General features: G+C 39.0%; 1 protein-coding gene across 2 annotated transcripts in view; it reads right to left on the bottom strand.

Moving 5' to 3' along the window:
* LOC109103575 (dystroglycan-like) overlaps positions 1 to 24,329 on the bottom strand; it is a 30,188-nt gene extending 5,859 nt beyond the window's left edge. Inside the window, exons 1-2 of one of the 2 annotated variants that reach the window (XM_042749999.1) lie at positions 23,919 to 24,329; positions 3,037 to 3,572 (exon numbers count right to left, since the gene is read on the bottom strand). In XM_042749999.1, the coding sequence (XP_042605933.1) occupies positions 3,037 to 3,366 (330 nt within the window). In that variant the 5' untranslated portion in view covers positions 3,367 to 3,572; positions 23,919 to 24,329. Of the gene's footprint in view, positions 1 to 3,036; positions 3,573 to 22,699; positions 22,985 to 23,918 lie in introns of those variants that run through there. The other variant, XM_019116958.2, reaches the window with a different exon arrangement.
* Positions 24,330 to 24,900: the final 571 nt, after the last annotated feature.

The raw sequence follows: 24,900 nt of genomic DNA, 5'->3' as shown, positions 1-24,900 counted from the left end.
GGCAGGCCTTTTTCAGTGGACTGTGGAACATGACCCATTTTTATGCCAAAAATTACAAATGAAAAGTGGGGTGTGTTCAGGTCACTTGAGAAAGGGATTTACAAAGCGGGAGGGATTTTCAGCCATCTAGCAGAAATCAAAACAGGCTTCAAGTGGCCGATGGCAGTCCATTTCTTCAACCTTCATCTGGGTAAATTGAAAGTTATCAAATGAATGCCGATTCTGCTTGCTGACATTTTTTTAGACAGGGAAAGAAATGGAAACAGAATAAAGGCTCACCGGGAGAGCAGCTATTTGTTTACAATAAAACTTTAAATTGCTGTTCGGTGAGGAGGGAATGTCAGCTTTTGATCCATGCTGCGAAACAAGCATGAACAAAGGAGAAAACCGTAAACGTGCAGAGGAAAATAAAAATGCAGTGAAGATAAAACTCATGAATGGCAAGCAGTATTCTTTTATCGTGGATTGGTATCGAAACATGGACATGTTATGAAAGAGCGTAAATTACAGTTCTTCTGGCCATGTCATTCATGGCGGACCGATAGAGATGGGTATATGCAGTAACTCGACATTTGAATTCAACATAGGACCTATTTGATAGGACATCTGCAAAATAAGGAGCCTAAAGAAAGAGGGATAAACGCTAAAAGAGGGGCTTATTTATTGTTTAAATCCACAGAGCTACATTTCCTGAAACAATCACAAGGAGAACAGTCAAGGACACTTAACTGGTCAACCCCTAACTGCCCTCTAGCGGACACAACAGGAACCGCAACGTTGATTCATTCACACAAGCCAAGGGCTGTGTTCAGTTCCCTTTGTTTCCAAACCCACCTAAAATGAGGAATTACAGGACCTCGTTTCTGAAAACGAAAGGCTGCATAAAGACTGCTGAAAGGGCAGTGGTGCGGCAGAGTAATTCTAGCCTGCGATGACACCGGCACCGCAAAAGCTGGTTGCTATGCAGACAGTATCATAACAAATAAAGGCGAATATGCATCCACGAGACCCAAACGGAGCGCTCTTGAGTTACATACGTCTCCCCTTCGACATACAGTGACTCATATTTCCAAAGCCATTTTATTATCAGCTGCAGGAATACAACTTTTCCACTGCCTCACTGCTGAGGCTAATTAGGTTTCAGTGCCAGTCTTTGTGCTGAAAAAGGGAGGGGCTGGGGAGAAGACGAAGAATCCTGCCGTCACGGATGAGTGTGAAGGAGCAGGAGGAGAGGAATTCAGAGAAATAGAAGGACGAGGGAGAGAGAACCTCACCGTGTCGTTTAAACAGAATCGACATTAGCAGCGACTAAAACATCTGCCTCCATATTTCAAAATGATTGAGCAATCGTCAACTGGCTTTGACATTTAAGACTAGAGCTTTGCTTTTTTTATTTATGCTTAAAACAGGACAAGGGGATGTTAAGTTCTCTCTTTTAAGCGTATCCCCTTGGTCTCTTTTGATAAAATGGAGGCAAGAAATGTAAAAGCATGAAGTAGGTCAGTGACTTCAAAAGGATCTTTTGCACAGTAGGTTATTTATGAATATCTGAGGGTCCGAGCATTTCGTGGAAATCATACTGATAGGTCTGGTGTGAACAGAGGGCTTTGGACTTGACTGACTCAATAAGATACTACAGAATAAATGGTAAAGACCAACTGCAATACTTTATGTCAAGAAGAATTTAAATAAAATAGCTTATCAACTGAAATATTAAGTGCAAACAAGAGATTATAGTTAGTGTCATTAGTTAACGTGAATTAAAACAAACAAAAAAATAACAATTCAAGTTTAATCAATACATCTATATTTAGATGCATTTATATTGAAGGAAAATTACATGTTATCGTGTTATCTGTGTATCTTTCTATAATATTGAAGCCATATTTATGAATGACAGTATGATCAAAACACTTCGCTTTTTTTGGCCTATTACGCAACCCCCTTGAGACCTCATAGCCAGTCCCCTGATAATCACCTTTACCACTCTGCTATGTTTTTGTCCAATGTCCATGTACAATCAAACCAAAGTTTTTATACACTGCAGTTGTAGTATTAATTAATTTTTGTCCCCAAGCCCATGACACTAGAAAATCATTTATAATTTGCAAAGCTGATTCTAAACGCTGTTAAGGAATGAGAGGGGAAGTTCACTGTGGGCTATTGGTCTGGACAGGTCTGAATGGCTATGCAAAGGAACAGCTGTAGGCAGATTTAACTGTTGGGCGTTAGATTCTTTGGCACAGCTGTCAAGACAGATTTTCCGAAAGTGCACAAAGGGGCTTGTGGTTTCAACTTAAAAATGCGCTTGACAGGGCAGAAATGATCCAGTGAATGTAGGATTACACAGAAGGCCTGGGACATTCAGACGGGACAGAGAAACACAATGAACAGATACGGACGGGGTCACGCTTTTAACAACAGTTGACATGGAAGGGTTGGTTAAAAATGTCTCATAAATGGCTGGGTGGTCAACAAAAGATGCCTGGTCAGGGCTGCATTGTGTTTGCACCATTAGTGCACTGCTCGGTTTTCAGAAAGAAAGTAATGCAAGCTGACAAGCTGATAGAAGCACACACCTTGTTGGGCTTTATACAAATAGCCAATTGTAGCATCAACTACACAAAAGCAGAAAATAAATTCCATGCCCTCACAGAAATTTTGGTAAACAAACAGATTTGTTTATGCTGTTGATCTAAATGTAAAGCACCCCCCATGCATCAGCCTGCAGTTTTTCTAGAACCCTATGCCATCAAGCATGCGGACCACGTGTTTGGAAGTAGTATTGCGTTATTACAGGGACCAACACATTTTATGGTCCATCAGTCATAAGGAAAGCGTAGAATAAGATTTGAGCAGTGCTTGGGGCAAAGTCACATCTTTTGCACTGACTGTGTACACTGGCTAGGGAGTGTTGATGTGGCACTATCTGATATACCAGGGACGTTTCGCTGAGCACCAGAGGACAAATAAGTTTGCATGCATTTGCAATGCATTTTGAAGGATGCCATGTGCTTTGAAGGAACAGCCTCTCACCTTTACTGTGCTCCTGGAGTTCTTTGCTTTGATGGGCACCCGCATTTGGAACACCCGGCCCACCACCGCCGAGGAGTCTGGGAAGCCGCCGGGCTGCGACACTGCCGCAGCCGCCGCTTCTGCCTCGCGTAGGTCCGACAGCACCACCGAGTGCATAGACGCCTCCAGCTGCCTTACGTCCCCTAGAACTTCAATTGGGTTCTGATCCCAGGAAGCCCGCACTTCTGTTACTGTCAGCACCATTGTGATCAGCAGCACCAGAAGAGTCCTGTCCCTCTGCCCCAGCATGGGGCGTCCCCCATCCCGGAACTCTCTCAGTTTATTGCGCATGCCTGATTTTATTTTCTCTTGCTCGCACTAAAGAGGACGTCCAGTTGAGGGGGCAGCATGCACCCCGCCGAGTCCGAAAGAACTGATCCTCTTTTCAAAACCTCAGTCCTCTCCTTTTGTTCCCGTTGCCGGCCCCTTTTCCCTTCTTTTGTGGAAGTGCCCTCAGTAGTTCTGAAATCCCATAGTTAAGGGGCTGCCTCTAAGACCTGCATTGAGAAAGAGAAAGAAAGGAATCAATTAGCAAGCATTTCAATAGCAAAAGACGACACTGACATGTCTGACCAATGCATCTTCGGAGTGATGCATCATGTAGGCACTGTAAAATGGGGAAAAAATAAAGCTATTGGAATAAGCTATGTATTTGTTCAGGTTTACCCAACCATCTACAGCTGGGTTTCCATCCAAAACTGCATATATAACAAGAAATAAAAACTGGAATTCCACACAAAACATCTGATAAAAGAGAACAAAATTTTCACTTACTGATAAACTGGAACTAAATATCACTAAGAAAAGTAGGAGAAGCAATTAAGTACAATGTTCATTTACAATAAAATTGGTCATACACAATAAATGCGGTCATTGCTTTCGGAGCAGACTGCTGTTTGGGAACTGCTATTTGGGAATGCAGTCACGTAATTAAATAGGCAATACAAAAATACTTTTGACACAGATTTTGATGGGGCATTTAAGAATGACCATAACAATATTTCAGATGCTGTGCAACGAGATCGGTCCACTGTTTAGTCAGATTATGCTGTCCCATAGTGAAAAGTTTTTAGATGTGCATGGAAGAAATTTATTCGGCAAATGCATTTCCATCCTCCATTATTCGCATTTAAAAACCTCAATCTCAAGCAAGCTTAAAAACTGTTTTGCATGGTAAGGGATTTTTTTTCTCCTCAAAAATTGGCATTTCCATCACTAGTTTTCAATGTGATATTTCAAAATGTGCATGAAAACGGTGATGGAAAGATAGCTATTGTTGTATTCAAAAATAGCTAGATGCTATTGACTAAAACAGAAGTCTTGAGATGCATTAAAGTTATTTTTATAGCTAGTAATAGCTTTTAGATATTAAAAACGCAATGCTCATTGCACACACATACACAAACACAAAAAATTGTGGGATGCAAAAAATCATGCACAAGTGGTAAACGTGTTGGCCTGACTAGTTGTTTGTTACATCACAATTACATTAGTCAATTAGATCACAACCCAATTCAAATAGCAACCAAGGTATCAAATAAGTGACGTATCATTACGGTGTCGTAAATCACTTTAGGTTAATGGTATAAGCCAGATCTTCGGTCTCTGCCAGCGCTGATGTTTCGCACTGCTTGCTTACCCACACACACACATACACAGGTGGATCAAGACTAATCTGATTACCATTCACAGCTCTCTCTCCCTTTTCTCCTCTCACACTGTGCCTTTCATTCGCTCCCTGCCTCATTCGTCACCGAACATGTCCCTGAAAAAAAAACACCCTGCACTGGAAGAGTAACCCGCTCCATGAGTGTCGAAAGAAATGGACGGAGACAGGGGGTCGGTCCATAACGACCGACTGGTTCAGACACTTCAGAGGAATGCACACCATCTGAATTGTCTCATGGGGGGGGAGAGCTCTACACTCTAGAGGTTTGTTATTCATGCAGGTCTTTCATTCAGAGAGGAAGACGAAAAAGCCTGCGGTGAAAAGAGGGATGGGTTTAGTGCAGGGTGGGCCACAGATTTTATGCATTTGAAGAGGGAACTGCTCTGTACAATGCATCTGATTTCCCCTGAGAACTGCTCTTGAGTCCGCGTGTCCAACCTATGAACGAGGGAAGTGGATACGAGAGGGGTGATGCGGTCTCTCACGCTCCCTGTGTTCGGTAGGGGTTCAAGAGGAGCTTCTTCAGAAAACTCCCAAACAACAACACTGTAGGTCCAATTCACCTTGCTATCCTTCTGAGATTCATTCTGAAAGCCAGCAGGGAAGTTAGTCCTATAACAAAGTCCAAATAATTAACGGTCATTTTCAAAGTCGGGTTTATTTTGGAGACTCACCCAGACGCCGACAAAACACAGTCTGAGAATGTTTAGATTATCATTTGGTGTCTTTCTAAGACATATGGTGGATGGAAAAACACGACTACTAGCGAGAGCAATAATATTGTGATACTGTGATAGAACATAAGGTGTGTTTGTAGGTTAAGAGTAGGAATTTGAGAGAAATGTTTAACAAAACAAATTAGATTTACTAAACTGTGTGCGAGCCAAGGCTCATCAACTGCCGACAAACTGCTGGGAAGCTTCCGCTATAGATTTTTTAATAAAAATAAATTCAAATCAGATTTCTTCAGTTCGATAAGCTATTCATTTCAAGTCACCACTGACTGAATCATTGGGATTTAGTGTCCGACTAATCTGCACAGGGTCTCAGGTTTCGAGTCATTTGGAAAAAGTCACTGAAGTCCAGAGTATCTGTCATTTTTGTTTCCAATAGGAACTTTGTGGAGAATTTATAATAACTGCTGATGTACCTCACATGCCAACAAATAAATCTGCCAGAAATGTGTTATTCAGATTTTGCAAGGAGTGAAGACAGTCCCATTTTTTCAATTTTCACATACCAAACAAAGTGTTTGAAATGTTACAAAAAAAAAAAAACAATACTTTTTTCCCTAATACTTCAGGTTTTAAAGATTGAGCTATTCATTCGTGCATGTTGTTCCAAAGACGTGTGTCCTCGCAATCATAAAAAAGGTAACAACTTGCCTCTGAACTCTTAGTCTTGTTGGATAGTTAGAAAAGTCATGCAAGTACAAACGAGATGTGAACACGTTTTTATGTTCACATATAAAGATTAGAGAACTGTTGTTCATGAATATGTTACTATTGAGACACCTGCACCCACGACTTCCTTCAGCGAGGCTCTATCAAAAAAAACACTTACTCTTTAAACATTCCACACCTCAGACAGCAGATTATCATGCTGTTTTGTAATACCTGCCAAACATGTGCTTTAAACACCGCCAATCCTCCAGTTTTAAACTTGTTAAGTCAATCTTTTTTGACACGAAATGTAGACTAAAGACGAGAACTCCACCTCCCACTGAAAATCATGTCACCCTTTTTTTTTTTAAGGTTTTTTTAAATCTGTAGAATGCCTGAAGTCTTATCGCACATCATTGGCACTGACAGGTATGACTGGAGGTACAGTCAGTAGCATGACCCTCTTCAGCTTTCCGCACTTTTCCACTACAGTCCCACCATTGAGCATTCACAAAGAGCCAGATGGAATTGGCAGGTACATGAAAGAACTTAAACCTCATCTCCGGTTATGGATAAAGACGCCCTTTCAGCTCTCAGGAATGACGGGCTGCTCTCAAAAAGGTGGAAAAAGGGGCCTATCACAGCATTCCTCCCTTGATCAGCCCGACATAAGAAGCTGCATTGGTCGCAAGAACCCTGCTGCCAGTCTCACCAGCAGCAGACTCAGACCCTTTCAGCAGTCAAACGTGACCCAAGAAGTCTTTGAAATGGACCTTTCTGCTCTAAAGACAAAATGGAAATCATTTCATGCGTGGGAGAATGCCAGCACAACTACAGAGGCCCATTGTGTTGGAGGCCTGAAACAGTCCAGTGGACGCTCCGGGAGATTAGGATTTGACAGGGATGTATGTAGGTTGGGGGAGAGGGCAAGCAGTAATAGGTTTGCCGACAACAGTGCAGTTGGCAAAGGGGGAAGAGCGCCCTTTGCCCTGGTACCATGGTGACATCCCATGTCCATCACCCCCCAGGGGCCCATGCTATTGGACAAGCTTATAAAAGCCATTGAGTCACGCATTCCAGCTGGAGCAAGTCACAGATGTTTACTCACAGCCTCTAACTTTGAAAAAAAAGAGCCAAGGTGGATAAGTCCAAAGTGATTAAGTACAAGAACATAAAGAATTGCCACCTTAATTTAGTTCTGTTTAATATGTCAAAAGAACTGGCAAAAAAATCATTACCCATCAAATCAAAACTCATAGTTAATGATTCTTAGGAAAAATATTTCACTCATCTGTAACTGAAAGGACTAGTCCTGTACACCTACCTCAGAGAAAATACAGAATTCACTGTTGATGCCATAAAAACACATTTACCAAAGCTCACAGCTGTAATATAAATGCACCGCAAGAGAGATCTGAAGAATATGATATAAATAAACATCAGCGACTGAAAACTCAGTAACCAGACATACGCAAGGTGATGTCAAGTATATTTTTCGGGATTCTGAAACTAGAGCCTGGCAAAATACAAAATGTGTGCAATATTCTGCTATTAAAATGCTTCAAGCTGAGAACTGAGAATATGACCACAGGCAAGGTGATCTCAAACAGGAATTTTATTCTAGCTAAACAAACTTGATTTTTTTAAACAAGCAGGGAGAGTAAACTGACTTGAAGTTATGTTGTCCGTTTCTTGTTTGTGCAAAAACGCAGTTATGCAAAATTATAGGAAGGAACGGAGCAGAACATGAGGAGAAAGGTGTACACCAGGAACCCTCTTTTTCTTTAAGTTATTACCTTCCAATTTGAGACCAAAGTATTCATGAATTATTAAACAGAGAGAGATCCTAAATTTCATTAGAAGCCATCGGCAACAGCTTGCTTTGGTCAATTCATACTGCATGTTTGTATTTTCCTCACTGGTGTTGGCAAGCCACTTGACGCCACGACTTTAAATAGCAACCAACCCAAAGTACTGCCAAAACAGTAAAACCCTGCGATGCTCTCACTGTCATAGTATTAGTTCAGAGAGTCCCTCAGTGGTAGTCTGAAGTCCTTCTCATTATAGTGAGGTATGCACCCTCAGCAGGGTCAGAGGTTATAACCACACTCCTCATTTGGCGAGTGAGTAACAGAGAGTGGGCCTCTCCCCGAAGAGACTGACTGCGGTGATTAATGACTCCGATACGGTGCCATCAATAGCACGCTGTATGCGTGAGCAGTCAGCCTGGATGTCCGCAGCCCCTGGAAAACCTCCAGGAGCCAATCAAAATGCTCGCTTTTGCCTAAGCCCTGGTCAGCTCAAAGCTGACCTTCTCCACTTCGTACTGTACTCCTTCCCCACCCTGCTCTGACATAGCTGAGCCTTCTATTAATGGCAACTGCAGGGCATGAGCAAAATAAGATAGAGGCTGGCTAAAGAAGTCATTCACGACTGGAAAACCAAGCTGGCCCTGGCAACAGGATGAAAGTCGCCATTGGAGCCCAGACTCTGGCGAGTTTACTTGACAGTGAAAGATATAAATAGAAAGAATGCATCCTCTCATTTTACTGAGACTGAAATGATTAATGAAATGTGTCTATTTAAAACAATAGTCAAGGTTCTCACGGCTTTAAAACAAGTCAAATAATTACTGTTATTAGAGGATAATGATGTTTCAAATATCTTATAGGGATTTGCAACTACAAATATGACTTTTTGTTTTTTTGCTGATAGGTATTATTTATAATATTTTAGAGCTAAGCATAACCAGATAAATAAATAAATAAATAAATAAATAAATAAATAAATAAATAAATAAAGCAATATTCACTTAAGATGTAACGTTTTAAAAAAAAAATGGTAGCCTAATACCATAGAGATGAAATCACACTATTAACTAGTTGTTTATCAGCATGCATATTGGCTGTTTATTTGTATTTATAATGCATATAATGCTTTATTCTACATGACCAAAATTAGAGTCCTTAATCCTATCCCATACCTAAACTTAATCTTATTCAAACTATTAAAAGGGGTAGGCTAGTTCACCAAAAATGAGAATTTGACCAATTTAAGAATTTTTTTATTAAATCTGAGATATTTCAAGATATTTCTGATTAAATCTGAGAGCTTTCTGACTCTCCATAGACACCAACGCAACTGACATGTTCTAAGCCCCAGCAAGTATTAAGGACATCATTAAAATTGTCCATGTGTCTTCAGTGGTTTAACCGTAATTTTATGAAGCTGCGAGAATACTTTGTGTGTATTCTCTGGGCCTTGAACGTGGTAGCTGCGTTGCTGTCTATGAGGGGTCATAAAGCTTTTAAATTTCATCGAAAAAATATCTTAAATTGTGTTCCAAAGATGAACGAAGTTCTTATGGGTTTGGAATGACATGAGGGTGAGTAATTAGCCTAATGAAAGAATTTTCATGTTTGGGTGAACTAACACATTAATAAGCAGCAAATAAGGAGTTTGAGGCAAAGGTCATGATAAACAGTTAGGCTAGTTAATATTGAGAGTTGGTACCCAAACTAAAGTGTAAGCAAAATACAAAAAAAAAAAAAAAAAAAAAAAAAAAAAAAAATATTTGATCAATAAATAAACGATTTATTTATTGGTCTGAAAAACTACAATGTTACAATTCCATAACATTTCAAGGTTTGATCCTTTGACAGTAGAGAAATCATTTGAAGAGAAGGAGCACTGTTTTTTTTTCTGACTTAGAAAAAACTTAGCCTGAAGTGTTTGGAGCATGTGCGCCAACCGTTACACCATGACTCTGAAAATAACATCTTTTATCACTGAATAAGTTACTTTGGTAAGAAAACATCAGTAGAGGAAAGTAAAATATGTAAATTAAAGTTGTGGAAAGACAACGGTACGGAATCAAACAGAAATACAGCAAACTGCTCTAAAATTTCCATTAAACAATGGTTGTTTACATCAAAGCACACTACATAGTTAAAATTCACAACTTCTATTTGCATTATGTCATATTGCGTTTTTCTTGTCCTTGTGACTCACTATCCCCTGAAATTGAATTTGCTCTCTGATGCAGAGTAAACTCCAGTGTGCAGGCACGCCAAGAACAGTGACCATGTTATGTCCCTTAACAATTCAATTCATGAGATGCATGAGTGAATCTGGGTGAGCCTTTGTGGTCCACAACAGGAAAGAATAGCATGGGGTAAATCCATATTAAAACAACAGAGTGAAACAAAACATAAAAAAAGCCACCAGCAGGCTTACTGCAGCTGGGAGCTGGACCATCACACCCAGGGTCCTTTTTTAAAAGAAAGTGCCCTGGCAAACACACAGGTCCAAACATGTTTGTAGAGCAAACATGAACCGAAGGACCTGTCAGCATCCCGATACTTGAGAATGGGGTGTGGAGAACATATTGACCCCACATGCATGCCTACAACAATGGGAGTCTTTAGCCCCTCCGGCTTATTACAGTGACTCCATCTCGAGTTCCAACGCCCACCTGTAGGCCACTGCAAAATATGTTTTTAAAAACCAGGCTCTTAAATGGATTATGTCGCAATTATGTACACCCCCGCTTTCCCTTATCACGTTAATAAGCAATGAATGCATTAGAAGCATTGAAAACAAAGCTATCGGATAATAGCGACAAGCAGGAATGACGTAACACGGTTTTTCTGCTCGTATCTTGCATGGAAAGCAGCGTTTGATGCCGCTGTGCTTTAAGATATGAAAAAAGCTAGGGTAGCGTGCTGTACACTTCTCTAATGCGTTTTTAATTTGATGACAAGCTAAAATGAATCGTGAGAAACAATTTAGGGAATTGCGCTGCTTTCCCAAACGAGAAGGAACGCATGTTCACTTTGATTAAAACTCGGTAAAGTCAGACGTCAGCTCTTTCTCTCAGATGGCAGTACGGCTTGTGAAGAGTCTGACTGTGCTCAGTTTTAGAGCTTTCTCGGTTGCCTGTAATTATGTGACGGCAACAAAAAGATTACGAGATTATGAAAAAAAAAGCTCGTACTCGTTAAATCCTCTGATTTTGTAGGTAGCATGATAATGCATTTCAGCATAAAGCACTACTTACCAACCTTGTTTCAAAACACCTTGCCTAGTTTAAGACACTATAAATAAATGAGAAGGCACTGCACTTCAAGATGTGATTTCCTCAATGTGCAGTTAATAGCGATAGCCTACATCCAAGCTATAGAGTGCAATCTCTGAATTTTAATAGTCAGTTTGATTGATTATATTACCTAAATGACTGTCTGTCCTTGGGCAATCCAGGCAGTCATTTCAGAGCAGAACATCACACTATCCTTAAATCTTCTTAAATTCTGCTTAAATCCTCCAATGTTGCTGGGACGCGATGCAACTTGAAGTCTGTCTTTGAATTTGGTAAATAAATGACACTTGCTTCTTCAAATAAAAATCACATAGGGCAAGAGGGGCCTCTGTAGAAACACCTTTGTAATCATGTCTGATGAGCTTTGCTCAATTTTGAGAATAACCACTTTTCTGACATAGAAAAAGAGTTAAACCATGGAGGGCCCCATGAGGGCTGCTTCTCTGGCAGGTGCTTTTTAGGGGTGGATCAGATTCTTGTTAAAGACCACCAGTAAAATCACAATCTTGGAGCAGTTTGACAATTGAGGCCAGTTGGAAGAGGATACCAGTGACAGCTGGGAACCCCCAGGCTCTTAACATGTACCAGGACACCATCCTGACCCCAAAAAACACCCCAGAGATACACCCCAACTGCTAGAAGGGCAGCACTCCCAATTCCTGGCACAATTTGTGGTTGCAGGGATTGATTTCATGTCCCACTCTTGGGGGCATAAAATGGTAGATGATGTCAAAAAAAAAAAAATAATAATAATAATAATAATATATATATACACACACACACACACACACACACACACACATATACATACAATTAACAAAAGGCTATAAAAGACATTTCTGATGTACACTAGACAAAAATTCTAAAATACATTTTTAAATAAATCAGACACACCTATGAATAAAACTGTTGTCTATTTACATTAAAATCTGTAGAAGACTTAAATGGCTTTGTGAAATATTTCAAAATAAATATACTACTTTGTCGGTGGAAGATTAAAGATTACAATTATTATTTCTCCTATGTGCATTAATGAATCATTCACAGTAAGACCAGTAATGTGTATTATGAAATTAAAAAGGGTCAATTTTTATTTCATGCTGACTGTAAGTCAAACTGACAAGTAGGTTCCCCCAGAGTTTGCTGACACACTGCATTCTGGGAAAGTTTTGGAATATTGAATATTGATATACAGTGAATAAAAACATAACATATCACCAATACAAAACCATACAAAAGCTAAAAAAAAAAAAAAAAAAAATAATCTTTTTGTTTTTTTTTAAATCACCAAAAAGGCTGTAAACAACAAACGCACGTATACAGAAAAAATACTTTCTACAAGGTCAAATCAAAAGAGCACAAGACACCAGAGAAAAAAATAAAAATAAATAAAAAAAAACACTCAGCTCGACAACATAAAATGGATAAAACCGCTCTGTGAATGATGAACCACAAGGTAGGAAAACCAAATCACCTGTCCTAATGATTCATAAATGACGATACGCTAAACTGACCAAAAAAACAAAAAGAAAAAAAAAAAAAACCTAAAGATTAAATTAGATATAGCAATAAAACCCAGTTCAAGGACATATGAAACTGTGAATGATACAGCTCTTATTTCTGGCAGAGGCAAACCCAAAACAAACACATGAATTTATCAGCATTGAAAATCTCATTCAGGTTTCAGAATATCATGGTTGAAACCGTGAGATGGGCAGATGGCCCTCCTTCACACACACTGGTCCTAACATCACTTGGCAGCAAAGGGAGGGAGTGAATCTGCTATATCTGTGAATGAGCTGCAAGGTCTCGAGGTGCTGGGCTGAAGCAGTGCAATGCTGAGACTGTCACATTCAGCACACATATACTGATGGCCGGGGAGGGCAGGATGGATGGCGGGATGGCAGACATGAGGAATACGAGTAGGAGGGGTGCTGGAGTTTGCTAATGTGCGAAAATGAAGGAAAACCCGCAAGGGGCCAACAATGACATTCGAGGGCTACAACAATTAGCATTTCTGTTCTCTTTTGTGTCTATAAACCCACTGCACAAGAGCATGCTTAACCATACAACTAAAGTGTGCATATTTTTTCTTGCATAAGATGCAACCAAAAGTGAGCTCTTCAAAGAAGATCAATGTTTGTTCAGAACAAACGACAGTATGGTAAAATGTGAGATACACGTTTTCATTTGCTGCAACTTTGATGGCAAGAATTGATCAAAGCCATCGTTTTCCCAAACAGTAAATGGAATCAGTGTGGTGTGAATGGTTAGTAGTGCCCTTAACCCAAAACAGGGGCCAACAGATGGCCTGAGAGACATAACCACCGACTTGTTTAACAGAAACACAACTGCTAAGTCTGTCCTAGATCAATGGTCTGTGTCAATAAACACCTCACAGTAGACATCAACAACCCAACTGTGTATTTAACGTAGATGCAGAGATACATGTGGGTTCGGGTTAGACAATAACACAACCTCTCAAGGATATCTGTTTGTTATGAAACCAGGAAGGCACGAACTGTACCCTGCGGACACGGACACAAAACAGTGCAAATCACTGATAACAGTGTGCAGAGATATCTGTGATACTTCAGAAGCCTACAGAAGTCGAAGAGCTCATAGCTTTTTGTTCAGGAAAACGTTTCCTGAAATATAAGTCACATAAATCAAACACACTGAGATATTAGAAAAACAACAAGAAGCCAAATGTGAGCGCAAACTAAAAATAATCACATTCACAGACTCTATTTGGATGACAACCCCAGGTGATCCTATTCTTTTTGTAGTATGCTTAAAGAGAGCTGCAATTTCGACCTGAAAGAGGCTAAAATTTGCAGAAAATAACTTATACACTGTACCAAAAGACCTTTCTTTTTCACAGTGATGGCAGCAGGGCACCACTATACCTTTGCACACAAGTTTCCTTTTCATGCAAGTTTCTGCAATGAATTCAGCCCAATCCTCTTACAGACTCATTCATTCATCCACTGTGTTAATAATTTCAGTCTTCGATGTGAACTTTAATTTTTATACTTAACATTAAAATTTGAGAATGTTCTGTTGGCTTGCACTGTAAAATTATTCAAGCATTAAAAAACTGCCAGTTCTGAGGATTTAACAGTGTTTTGTTGAATTGCGCATATTATCAGACTAAGTGAAAATTGAGATGTGTAAATTATCAGACTAACATAGGATTTGTCAAATTTGTGAGAATAATGTGCGATTCAGTTAGAAGTTTTACTTAGACTTCACTGAAAATAGGCCTAAATAAGTATTGCTTTGAATTCATACCATTGTTTTCCAGCAAAAGTATTTCTAGGAAGGGAACATGAGATGCTATTTTATATTAACACCAACACACCATCGATTTTTTTTTTTAAACAGGCCTAATTATTATTCATGCAGCTGTGATAGTCTAATATTAATTGAGAGCCTACATGGAATAGCCCATTTGTACTTAAATAAAAAAAAAAAAATTGTAACTCTGCATAATTATTTAAAATGCACTAGTGTTGAATAAAATGGTGAAAAATTTGTCCAGAACCTGACATAGCCTACAAATTATTTTACCTAAAATATCTAATCTTCACCTAGTGTTGACTAAAAAAAAATAAAATAATAAAATTAGTTACACATCTACCATAATATGAAGAAAATTTTTTTTTTTTTTTTTTTTTATTGAACCCTGTAACCAAAGGACAAATTTAAAAGACTTAACTACAGCCAACGTAAGTGGTTTGTTGGTGGAAAACTCAACATGACTGATGTTTGGAAATCGAAAAACCTTGAACTAGATCCTTAACTGAATAAATAAATATAAAAATCAATGATGTGCATGAGAAAAAACAAATTCTTTATCGTCGTTATATGGGGCTACAGAACATTCTATGCCGTTCCAACCACCCACTTTCTGCATTTCATTCATAAGCAAGATAATACTACCATCTTTCTCCTTGCGGACATGCATTCCTGAAGCAGCATTACCTTACCAAGGTAACTACCTTCCCACACACACACACAAGAAAATCTGAACAATGTGGATACACCCTTCGTCAATGCAGGCTATCTATTTGACAAAATGGATGCTACTGGAATCGCAATCTGTTGGGGTTTTAGTTCACATTATGCAAGGAAGCACTTACATGCACCAACGTAAAATAACTCAAGTACCTGGTGGTCTCGCATAATGAGGAAAATGTCTGGCTTCACAGACACCAGGAAGTGTGAAGACACGCAGTGGTGTTGACTTGCAAGAAATAACACACACGCGTTCCTCAGGTTCCATAGCGGTTCTGATGTATTTACTAGGTCAGCACTACAAGTTACGAACCAGTTGGAAGGTTAGTCTGTTTGTCAGCGTCAAACACACCTGGTCTGGCCCATTTCCCCCACCTCTATGTGCCTCTTTAAAAGCACACGTTATCAGAGGCTAAGATCTCAACACCAGAGCCGGTGTGAAAAGCGCACTCTAACCAGCGTGATCTTTGCTGTCCAAGTTGTTTAATGATTTAAGGACTGCTGGGTTAGATGAGGCCTAACTAATTGTTAGTGTTGGCACATGCGATAGACCCAACCTCAAAATAAAATACTTGGGGTTAGGAATAATAATGAGCAATAATAGTGAGGCTTGTCTTATCAAACATCCCTAATGAGTTATACATATGCACAGTTATTTCAAACGGGTTGTTTCTGGGATTTACTGTATACTCCACTAGGTACTCGGTACGATTCCTTCAAGTAATATCCCACAAACTGACAAGTCGTGCAGCATGAGGACACCCCCGTCCTCTACACCAGTGCCATTCAAAGAAAATTAAATTGACGGATTTAAGATTCAGAAGGAGTGGACGGAGCACGGCCCGGCACATGCCCTGAATATTAAACTCTAATCAGACCCCCTGCTTATTGTCCACACTGATTTCAATTGGCGGTGGAAATGGCGTAGCTGAACACAGAGACTCTGGAAAGATATCTGAAGAAATTTTCTTAGAAGTGTCCGCTTTATGGTGTCACATTCTTCTAGGATTTATTATAAGTAGGGGGGTAATATAAGAAGATAAAGGAAACTTCTCTAAATGTGAGAAGAAAGAGCAAATGACCGAGACCAAGGACGTATGAATGTTAAAACAGTGATCGATAACAAGCGTAAAACCATAGAGGAATATTCCAGAGTGGGCCCTGCTGAAAGAGTGTTAAGGTTGTATGAGGGCGGTAAAGGGTGCTATTTTTGCACGTCATAAAGACGACCCACTAAAAATGGTGGGCTAAGAGTTTTCACTCTATTGCGGTGGTTTCTTTTTGACTCCAGGTCCCCCACTGTCCACAACAATACTTAAAGGGATAGTTCATCCAGAAATTAACATTTTGTCATTAATTACTCACCCTCATGTCATTCCCAACCCATAAGACCTTTCATCATCTTCGGAACACAGATTAAGATATTTTTTATGAAATCCAAGAGCTTTCTGACCCTGCATAGACAGCAACGCAACTCACACATTCAAGGCCCAGAAAGTAGGGATGCACGATAAACAAATCACAATAAATAACCCAACTACCATAAATAAATCCTAAAAAATAATAAAATGCAATTCTCTATCGATAAATATCGTGCCGATATTTATCATGCATCCCTACCAGAAAGGTAGTAAGGACATCATTAAAATAGTCCATGTGATAACAGTGGAACAACCTTGATTTGTTTTTGTTTCTCTTGTACCTTCATAAAATTAAGGTTGAACCACTGATATCACATGGACTATTTTAATGATGTACTTACTACCTTTCTGGGCCTTGAACGTGTCAGTTGCATTGCTGTCTATGGAGGGTCTGAAAGCTTACAGATATCATCAAAAATATCTGTGTGTTCCAAAGATGAACAAAGGTCTTATGGGTTTGTGATGACACGAGGGTAAGTAATTAGTGACAGAAATTTTATTTTTAGGTGAACTATCAGATCTAACTATAAGATTTCATGACTTTTGTTGCTTGTCAGTTACTGGATAAGAATATTAATTTTTTTTAATCTAATTTTAAATGTATTTAAGTCACCTTGAGGCCCTCAGGTTGATAACCACTTCTCTATAGAATAAGCAGACCTTCAGTCCATATGACAATGAACACCAGAAGCAAGAACATGCTTGACATACTTAAACTGACGCCTAGATCTAAGTTTCAACCTAAATTTGCTTTCCACTGCAATAAATAGCTGAAGATAGAAAGAAAACATCCAGGCCAAATCACAAAGGGTTAATATATCATTGTTTAAACAACAAACTGTAAATCACTTACTCCAAGTAGACGTTTTTTTTAAAACCTAAGGCATTCACGTGACCGTTACTTTTGTGAACGTGCAGGTGGACAGAGTACAACTGGCACTCTAGTCCACAACCAAGCTCACTCTTTACGGTTTACCGGGCTAATCTGTTAACAAACGGTGAATGATTTCTTCCCATCTTAGCGCAGTTCTGGAGGTAGTAGTAGCTCTAAGCTCACTCAAGACAACTCCACAATTACCCTCCTAAAGCATTCTCACGAAGATCACGACAGACAGAGTTGCACTTCGGTAAACAGCAAGCAATTTGTGTGGGAGTCAAAGATCAACTCAAAGCAGCGGCTCAGTAGGGGTAAACAGAGAGCCTCCCTTCATCCAAAAGGCTGCTGGACACAAATTGGTGCTTGCAAACATTAAACAGGTCCAATGTTTAATTTTCCTCTCAAATCCTTAAACGCACCCCCCAACTGTTATCGATCAGCCAGACACAACATCAAGCATGGTAATATGTAAACAACATCTTTAAAAATCAATATTATTGCATTTGTAAGCAGGTAATTTAAGTGTGTCTGTGAGAGGTGGCCTTTATCTGCCCAGTTTCTTCCATCCAGAGCTGACAACATGTCTGAGTCTCCAGGCCATCGCGTTAACATCCTATGCTACATTAAACTCGCGTTTCTACAGCGTGCTGAGCAAGTGAATCATGCCGTCTTCTCTGTAAGACAGATCTTCCCTCCTGTTTTCCCTCTGCTGAGACCACAGGACAGGACGTCTCCATTCAGCCCATAGAAATCCACCTGAAAAACACTGTTGCGAGAGCTCGGCATGTCGAGCGCCAATGAAAAGCTGCTATTTTTTAATCGCCGCTTTGTGTTCGAGGTGCACGGAGGAAAAGGTTGCACGATGTACTCAAAGCTGTTTTTCCTCCAAAATGTCAAAGTGCAGCTTTGGTCTTAAGGCCTCTGACAGCGCGGAAAGTCTTGACCTGAGTTGTGCAGCAGCATTACAGCTACATGAAACAACATGTTGGGTCATTTTTTTCTTCCTAACACTGTACTATTTTTGCTTTATCTCTCCAGTCTCTCCTAAAAACTAAGTGTTAAGAATTGCTTACAATTACGAATTATAGAGCTGAACCTTGCCAAATGGATAACATTAAACGCAGAGCTTGTACACACGAAAACCATTTATATAAAGGAAATAACAAGTTTTATTGGCATGCAAATGATTTTACTCTTTAAACGTACAGTATTACTGACATGAGACTTAAAGGGTTAGAAAAATTGGTTCACACATTAAAAAAGCATACACAGATAAATTAGCATAGCTGACAGACATAATAAAACGGCAGAAACTTAATTGAAATCATCTCTATTTTTGTTATGCTCAACATGAAGCAAAATGAATATTATGCTTCTTATGTTTTTTAAACTGTGTCACTTTAAAGTTTCAAGCAATCAGTAATTTTTTTTTTTTTAATCTTAGTCAATGGGGTCTATTGTTGTTTTTTTCAAAATATCTCCTTTTGCACTTAACAGAAAGAAATACAACATGAGGGTGAGTACATAATAACAATTGTAATTTTTGGATGAACTATTACAAACACACAAGATATTAAAAGTAAAAAGTCTAAATTTAATGCAAACTGATTTCGAAAACATTAAAACTGAAAAACACAATGGTTTACTGACATCAGCTAAAAAAAATAAAAATAACGTGCACTGCTAAATCGTAGACATTAAAGCCAAGAACATGTAAAAAGGGTCACGTTTAATTTCCTGTTAACGCTAAACCTCAACTGGTCAATTCTGGCGTTATGGCACACTAGGAGATTGCAAACTAAGCTCGTGCCACATGGGTAAAGCAATGTGGCAGAATATTAACTCTTAACGTCTCCTTGGCGGGACTGCATGTTATTGTATATTACAGAAGTGCACAGTATTCGACAGAAATACTATTCGCTCGGTGCCAGTCAGTAACGCGGATATTTCTCGGCTTTCTTCTCCTCAGCTCCACACCTTTGCTGATGATGCAAGTGTTATCACAGTACCGATAGTACGCAGCCTTGCATTAGAGCCGTTTCCCGTTGCCTTTAAAGCCCCTCCCTCAGAACAGAGCCCCAGGGTTATTTACAAGCAGTGCTACAGAAATCTAGGTTAGGCTCCAATTGAAGTGTGAACTATTGCACACTGCAGCAGACAGTGCCTCCAAAGACTGAAGCAGCTTACTGGAAAATAAACAAGAGATCTGCATGTGTATGCGTGCGTGAAAAAAGACAAGCTTGTGGTAGGAGCAGCCAGCCATCGACTCAGGCTGCGGCGTCATCTCAAATCCAATCACCCTGCAAGATTACGTGTCTGATTACGAAAGCACGGGAGTTATGAGAGGTCCGGTGCATGACTCTACACAAGCTGGGAATTTTCTCCTGTGCATGCCTTTTGTGCGCCGTAATCCAAGTTTAAGTCTTTATTTGTGCAGAGAGATTTGTGTAAAGCCCAAAGATGCACTTCGCGGACTCAACCGTGCAATAATCTACAATAAACTTTTAGGCACCTGCATGCCAGGGGGGAAAGCACCTCATACTTTGTCTATTTTTAAAACCCGACAACAACGGAGTCACGTGTGCTGGAAATAAAAAAAATACCGTCACCCTCTGCTAACATTTTCTCAGCGCTCCTCCAGAAGGATTGCACCGTAAAAGGACGTTTTACTAGGTACACCAGGAATAAATATCTCCGTGGACTGGTTAGCTCAAACAAATTAAGGCATAAATGAACATGCAATTACAGAGCCAAGAGAGTTCTGCTCAGGGGCAAGTGAATCAATAACACTTGACAAGTGCAACAGTACAACAGGCCAGAACATCTTCTGCAAGACGATCAGCCCAAAGGGTATTGCAATACCTGCAATCGCAATTAAATTAAGGGCACCTGAGAAAAAATTGGACTAAATTAGTCTCCCACCACAGACTTTCAACAGAGATCCTGGTCTGAGCTAGTAACAATGAAACTGAAACTCGTAGAAGACATGAAAGAACACGTTAGAGAACTAAAAGAAATAAAAAAGGGCAGGAAGGAAACTTATACCTGTCCTCTAATTTTATCCCCCTTTACTCACTGGATTTTCCCTTGGGACAAAATGAGGGGGTTGCAGAAAATAGACTCAACTACATGCCAAGACATAGATATGTCCTTATTCCAGAACAACTTACTTTAAACCTCGTTCATATGAGACATTCGGTGACTAAACGTCCAACCGACTCAACACTCAAAAAGTGATGTGGGTGTTTTTTTTTTTATCTGTCTTTGACAGACTTGAACATGACTAAAAACTGGATATACAGTAACGTTCAGCTTTGGGTCAGATGGGATTTTTTTTTTAGTTAGCAGATCTTCATTGGTTCTACCGTCTCCTCAATACTAAAGTAACTTACATATTGTGTTGACTGCAGAAATTGCACAAATTTTACACATCATCCATCAGTTTGCCAATGCATAATATTTTAAACGTAACTCTTTGCTACCACCGTCAACATTACAAACATGTAAGCAAAAAAACTAATCAAAAACGACTTAGAATAAATATTATGGCATATTATTATTAAGAACATTCATAATTCATGTCATGTTTCTACGTTGGAAACTAATGATTGTTCGGTCATTAGTGAAACTCATTTAAAAGACATTTAAATATCAGTACTTGTGTCCAAAACAATATTAGTTTGCTTTAGATTAAACACGGAAACATGCAGTTCAAGAGTGTTTGGCTACTACAGATTCATAATTCTTCTAATTATAATAATTGTAAAAACATTATAAACTATGCATAATTTTTTTTTTTTTTTCTTCACAAACCAGTCCACAATTTCACCACTGCCATGTTTTGGAGTCAGTCTTGCGTTTAGTTAAAACCGACTGCACACGGAGACCATTTTCCTCTTCACTGAGGACCATAAGATGAAAAAGTCTAATATTGAAGGATAGCGTGGAAACCAAATGTCTGGCAAGCTCATGGATGTCTTCATGTCCCTTGACAAGAAGAGAAAAAAAAAACCCTCACACAGCTGAAAGGTTTAAAAACGTCTCCATGGAGAGGCAGACGTGATGAACATGCTAAAAAGCCAATAAGTTAAAAAAAAAATTCCTCCTGGTTCATTAGTGCTACACACTGAGGTTATAAGGTTGAAAAGACAAAAACAAATTCACAAACCCCTTTAGAGGGCTACAGTTTGATTCAACTCAAATGTAAACCTCTTTTATCATCATCTCCATACTAAAGCGTCAGACACAACAATACTATATTATTTACATCGTGCAACGACAGGTCAAAGCCAAACCTGACGTGTAAACACCATAAATGAGACAGTGTATTAAAACAACACAATCTTCAAAAGCCCAAGTCGTTAAAAAAGGCGCCAGAAAAGGTTATAATCTCAAAAGAAAGAAACACTGGAAACCAAATTCAAGGCGGAAATTAAAGTCGGCTGCACCATATATACCATAACATTTACAATAACAGATCTAAACCTTGTTCTGCTTGGACTGACGTTATTGATTATCAGTTGGTGATCGATAACATCTAAAACGAGCCAATAATGTCGTTTAAAATAGCAGTAAGCGGAATAAATTACCAGATAATGACAACAACGAGAGTGCTACACCGGTAACGAGCTTTTTCAGCACATGATTTCAAAAGTCAGGTAATCGATTTCAAATGATAACCAACTAGACACATGAATTAATTAATCAATCAATCAATCAATCATCTGAGACCCTCATTTAGATAAACCTACAAAAATAATGAGCGTTTTTTTTTTAAAACTGATGGACAACGTTACACCAAAACTGAGCTCGCGATACAGTTCGTTGAAAAAAAGACGCGAACAAAAGCGACGTTGATTCGAATCGAATCTGAATTCTGAATCCTGGTTCAAAATATGAGCGTTACAGCTTTTGTAGAAGCCCAGTTCACGACGCGACGCGATTGTCGCGACGCGAAAAACTAAACGAAGCGTTATTTCGATTCCAAATAACGCATTGTGGTTTATCGCGTCGCGTCGGCGCTCTGGGGGTCTTACACCTGTTTGCATTTGGTTTGCTTTAGGAGCGTCAGTCTCTGCAGCACAAACACAGCCAAGCCTAAAAATATCGCTATAATTCCGCCCAACTGTCTCCAGTGTCCTCTGCGCGATGTCTTACCTTGGGTGAAACAGATCGGCGTCACATCGCAGCTATTATAATGTCTGGATGTCACGCTTATAAACGCACCCGGGCGCAAGGAGGAGAAGAAATCTCGCCCTTCTAGCTCTCTTCTCTCTCCATCTACACGGATCTTTCTGCACACACACACACACACACTTTCACTGTCCAGCCTCGAGACCCAACCAGCCGAGCCCAGAGTCGCCTACATCGATTGAACAATTCACTGTGCTACCACGAGACGCGACCAGTCGAGCCCAGATTAACACACACCAATCTGCACAGCTTTTAACGGTCCACACACACACACACACACACACACACACACAATAATAATAATAATAACAAAAAAAAAAAAAAATCACTCAAAAACTAAATCACTTAAAAAACCATTTAAATATCTTAAAAACTAAATTTCAAAAAAAACCAATTTTTATGCTATTGTATTGAGTTGCTCAGAAAAAATTAATTAAATTTTTATGCTACCTTTTGAAATGCTGATCCCACAATGTACAAAAAAACCTTTCAAACATGAGAATACAAAACAAGAAATTAAAAAAACAATTTAAAATTTTCAAATGTATGCAACTGCCCAGATTTTGTACAAATTATTAATTCATTTTATTTTTATTATATGTTCACTTTGTATATTGATGTTGCTTATTTAACGTATTCTGAACTGTACAGGTTTTTTTTTTTTTTTTGCCTTGAAATAAATACATTTAAGGGAAAATATCTATCTATCTATCTATCTATCTATCTATCTATCTATCTATCTATCATCTGACTGTTTCTATCTATCTATCTATCTATCTATCTATCTGCTTGCTTCAAATTCACGAAATATACTGCTTGAATAAAAAATAAACGTAAAAAAAAATCATTAGAGAGAGGTGTTATTTATTTATTTATTTATAAACATAGCCTCTCTGAATGCCCACTTCCCATTTATTATACTTTTACTCTTTCTATTTTTAGCCTAAATAATTTAAGAAAATTAACAACTAAATAGTTACTAGTTTAATCCTATTATTATATTTCTTTATTCATCTTTTCACCTTCTCTCATCCACAATTCTGCAATTAAAGTTGTGAGACCTGATTTGCAGCGCTAAAAACTTCGAGTGTCCAGTTTGAAGACTCGACCCCAGAGCCCTCTAACATCAGGATGATTCACGAATCATTTCACACACACCGCAGCGAAACAAGCAGGTCTCTACCTTTTCACACTGCTGGGGATGAACCGACTTGACTCCGAAAGTGATAGAAATCCTTCTCCAGTGGCGAAAAAATAGTGTTGTTAAAAGCACAGGGTCGGCGCGGGTTATTGCTGGAGGTCAGTGAGATGCTTGTTTACACACTCGCTCCTCGTCCTTCAGGAGGAGAAACGAGGATGAATTATTCCTGGCAAATCCACGGGACGACTGCGCGGCGCTTGATTACAAGTCCTGTGTGGAGTCTTTATGACGAAGGAAATCAAATTTAAAAAGAAAGGTAAAATGAAAGTACATGTGGACAGTCAGCAGCGGTCACATGTCGAGGGTTTCTCCAGGCTCGCGCCTCGGTGTTTGGTCGCAGTGTGTGTGCACTTGCTGTCTAACTCACTGTCTGAGCTGTGAAGAAGAAGATGTGCCCCTTCAGATGGAGGAGGAGCAGCAACTACCTTCACACTCCACCCCTCACACGACTCCACCTCAGCGCTACTGTCCACAGACCTGACAACCCGCCCCACAGACAGAGAGAGAGAGAGAGAGAGAGAGAGAGAGAGAGAGGTTTTTATTAACATTATTAAACTATGTTGTGTAACAATACATGTAATATACCGTAATGTTTTACAGTATAATACATTTTATATTTGTTAAATATATAATATTAATAAGAATATGATGATTATTATATACTAAACCAACCCTCTTTTTATTAAACTCTATTTGCAAACTTTAATTAATAAAATTAGCATAACATTAGTAAATGCTTGGCATGCAAGTTATTATTGAACTATTATGTAAATTATATAAATGCTCTATTTCAATATATAATATTAAAAACAACAATACATATTTTATAATAATGTTATATATATATATATAGAATAGTAACATTAGCAAATATTACATTATAAAAATGCTCAACATGCCTATTTTTATTCACACATTTTATTTAGCAATACATATAATGCTTTATAAAAAAAACTTTATAAAT

Source organism: Cyprinus carpio, chromosome B22 (genome assembly GCF_018340385.1).
Source record: "Cyprinus carpio isolate SPL01 chromosome B22, ASM1834038v1, whole genome shotgun sequence".
Classification (NCBI taxonomy): domain Eukaryota; kingdom Metazoa; phylum Chordata; class Actinopteri; order Cypriniformes; family Cyprinidae; genus Cyprinus; species Cyprinus carpio.
This window is presented reverse-complemented; position numbering and strand designations above follow the sequence as displayed.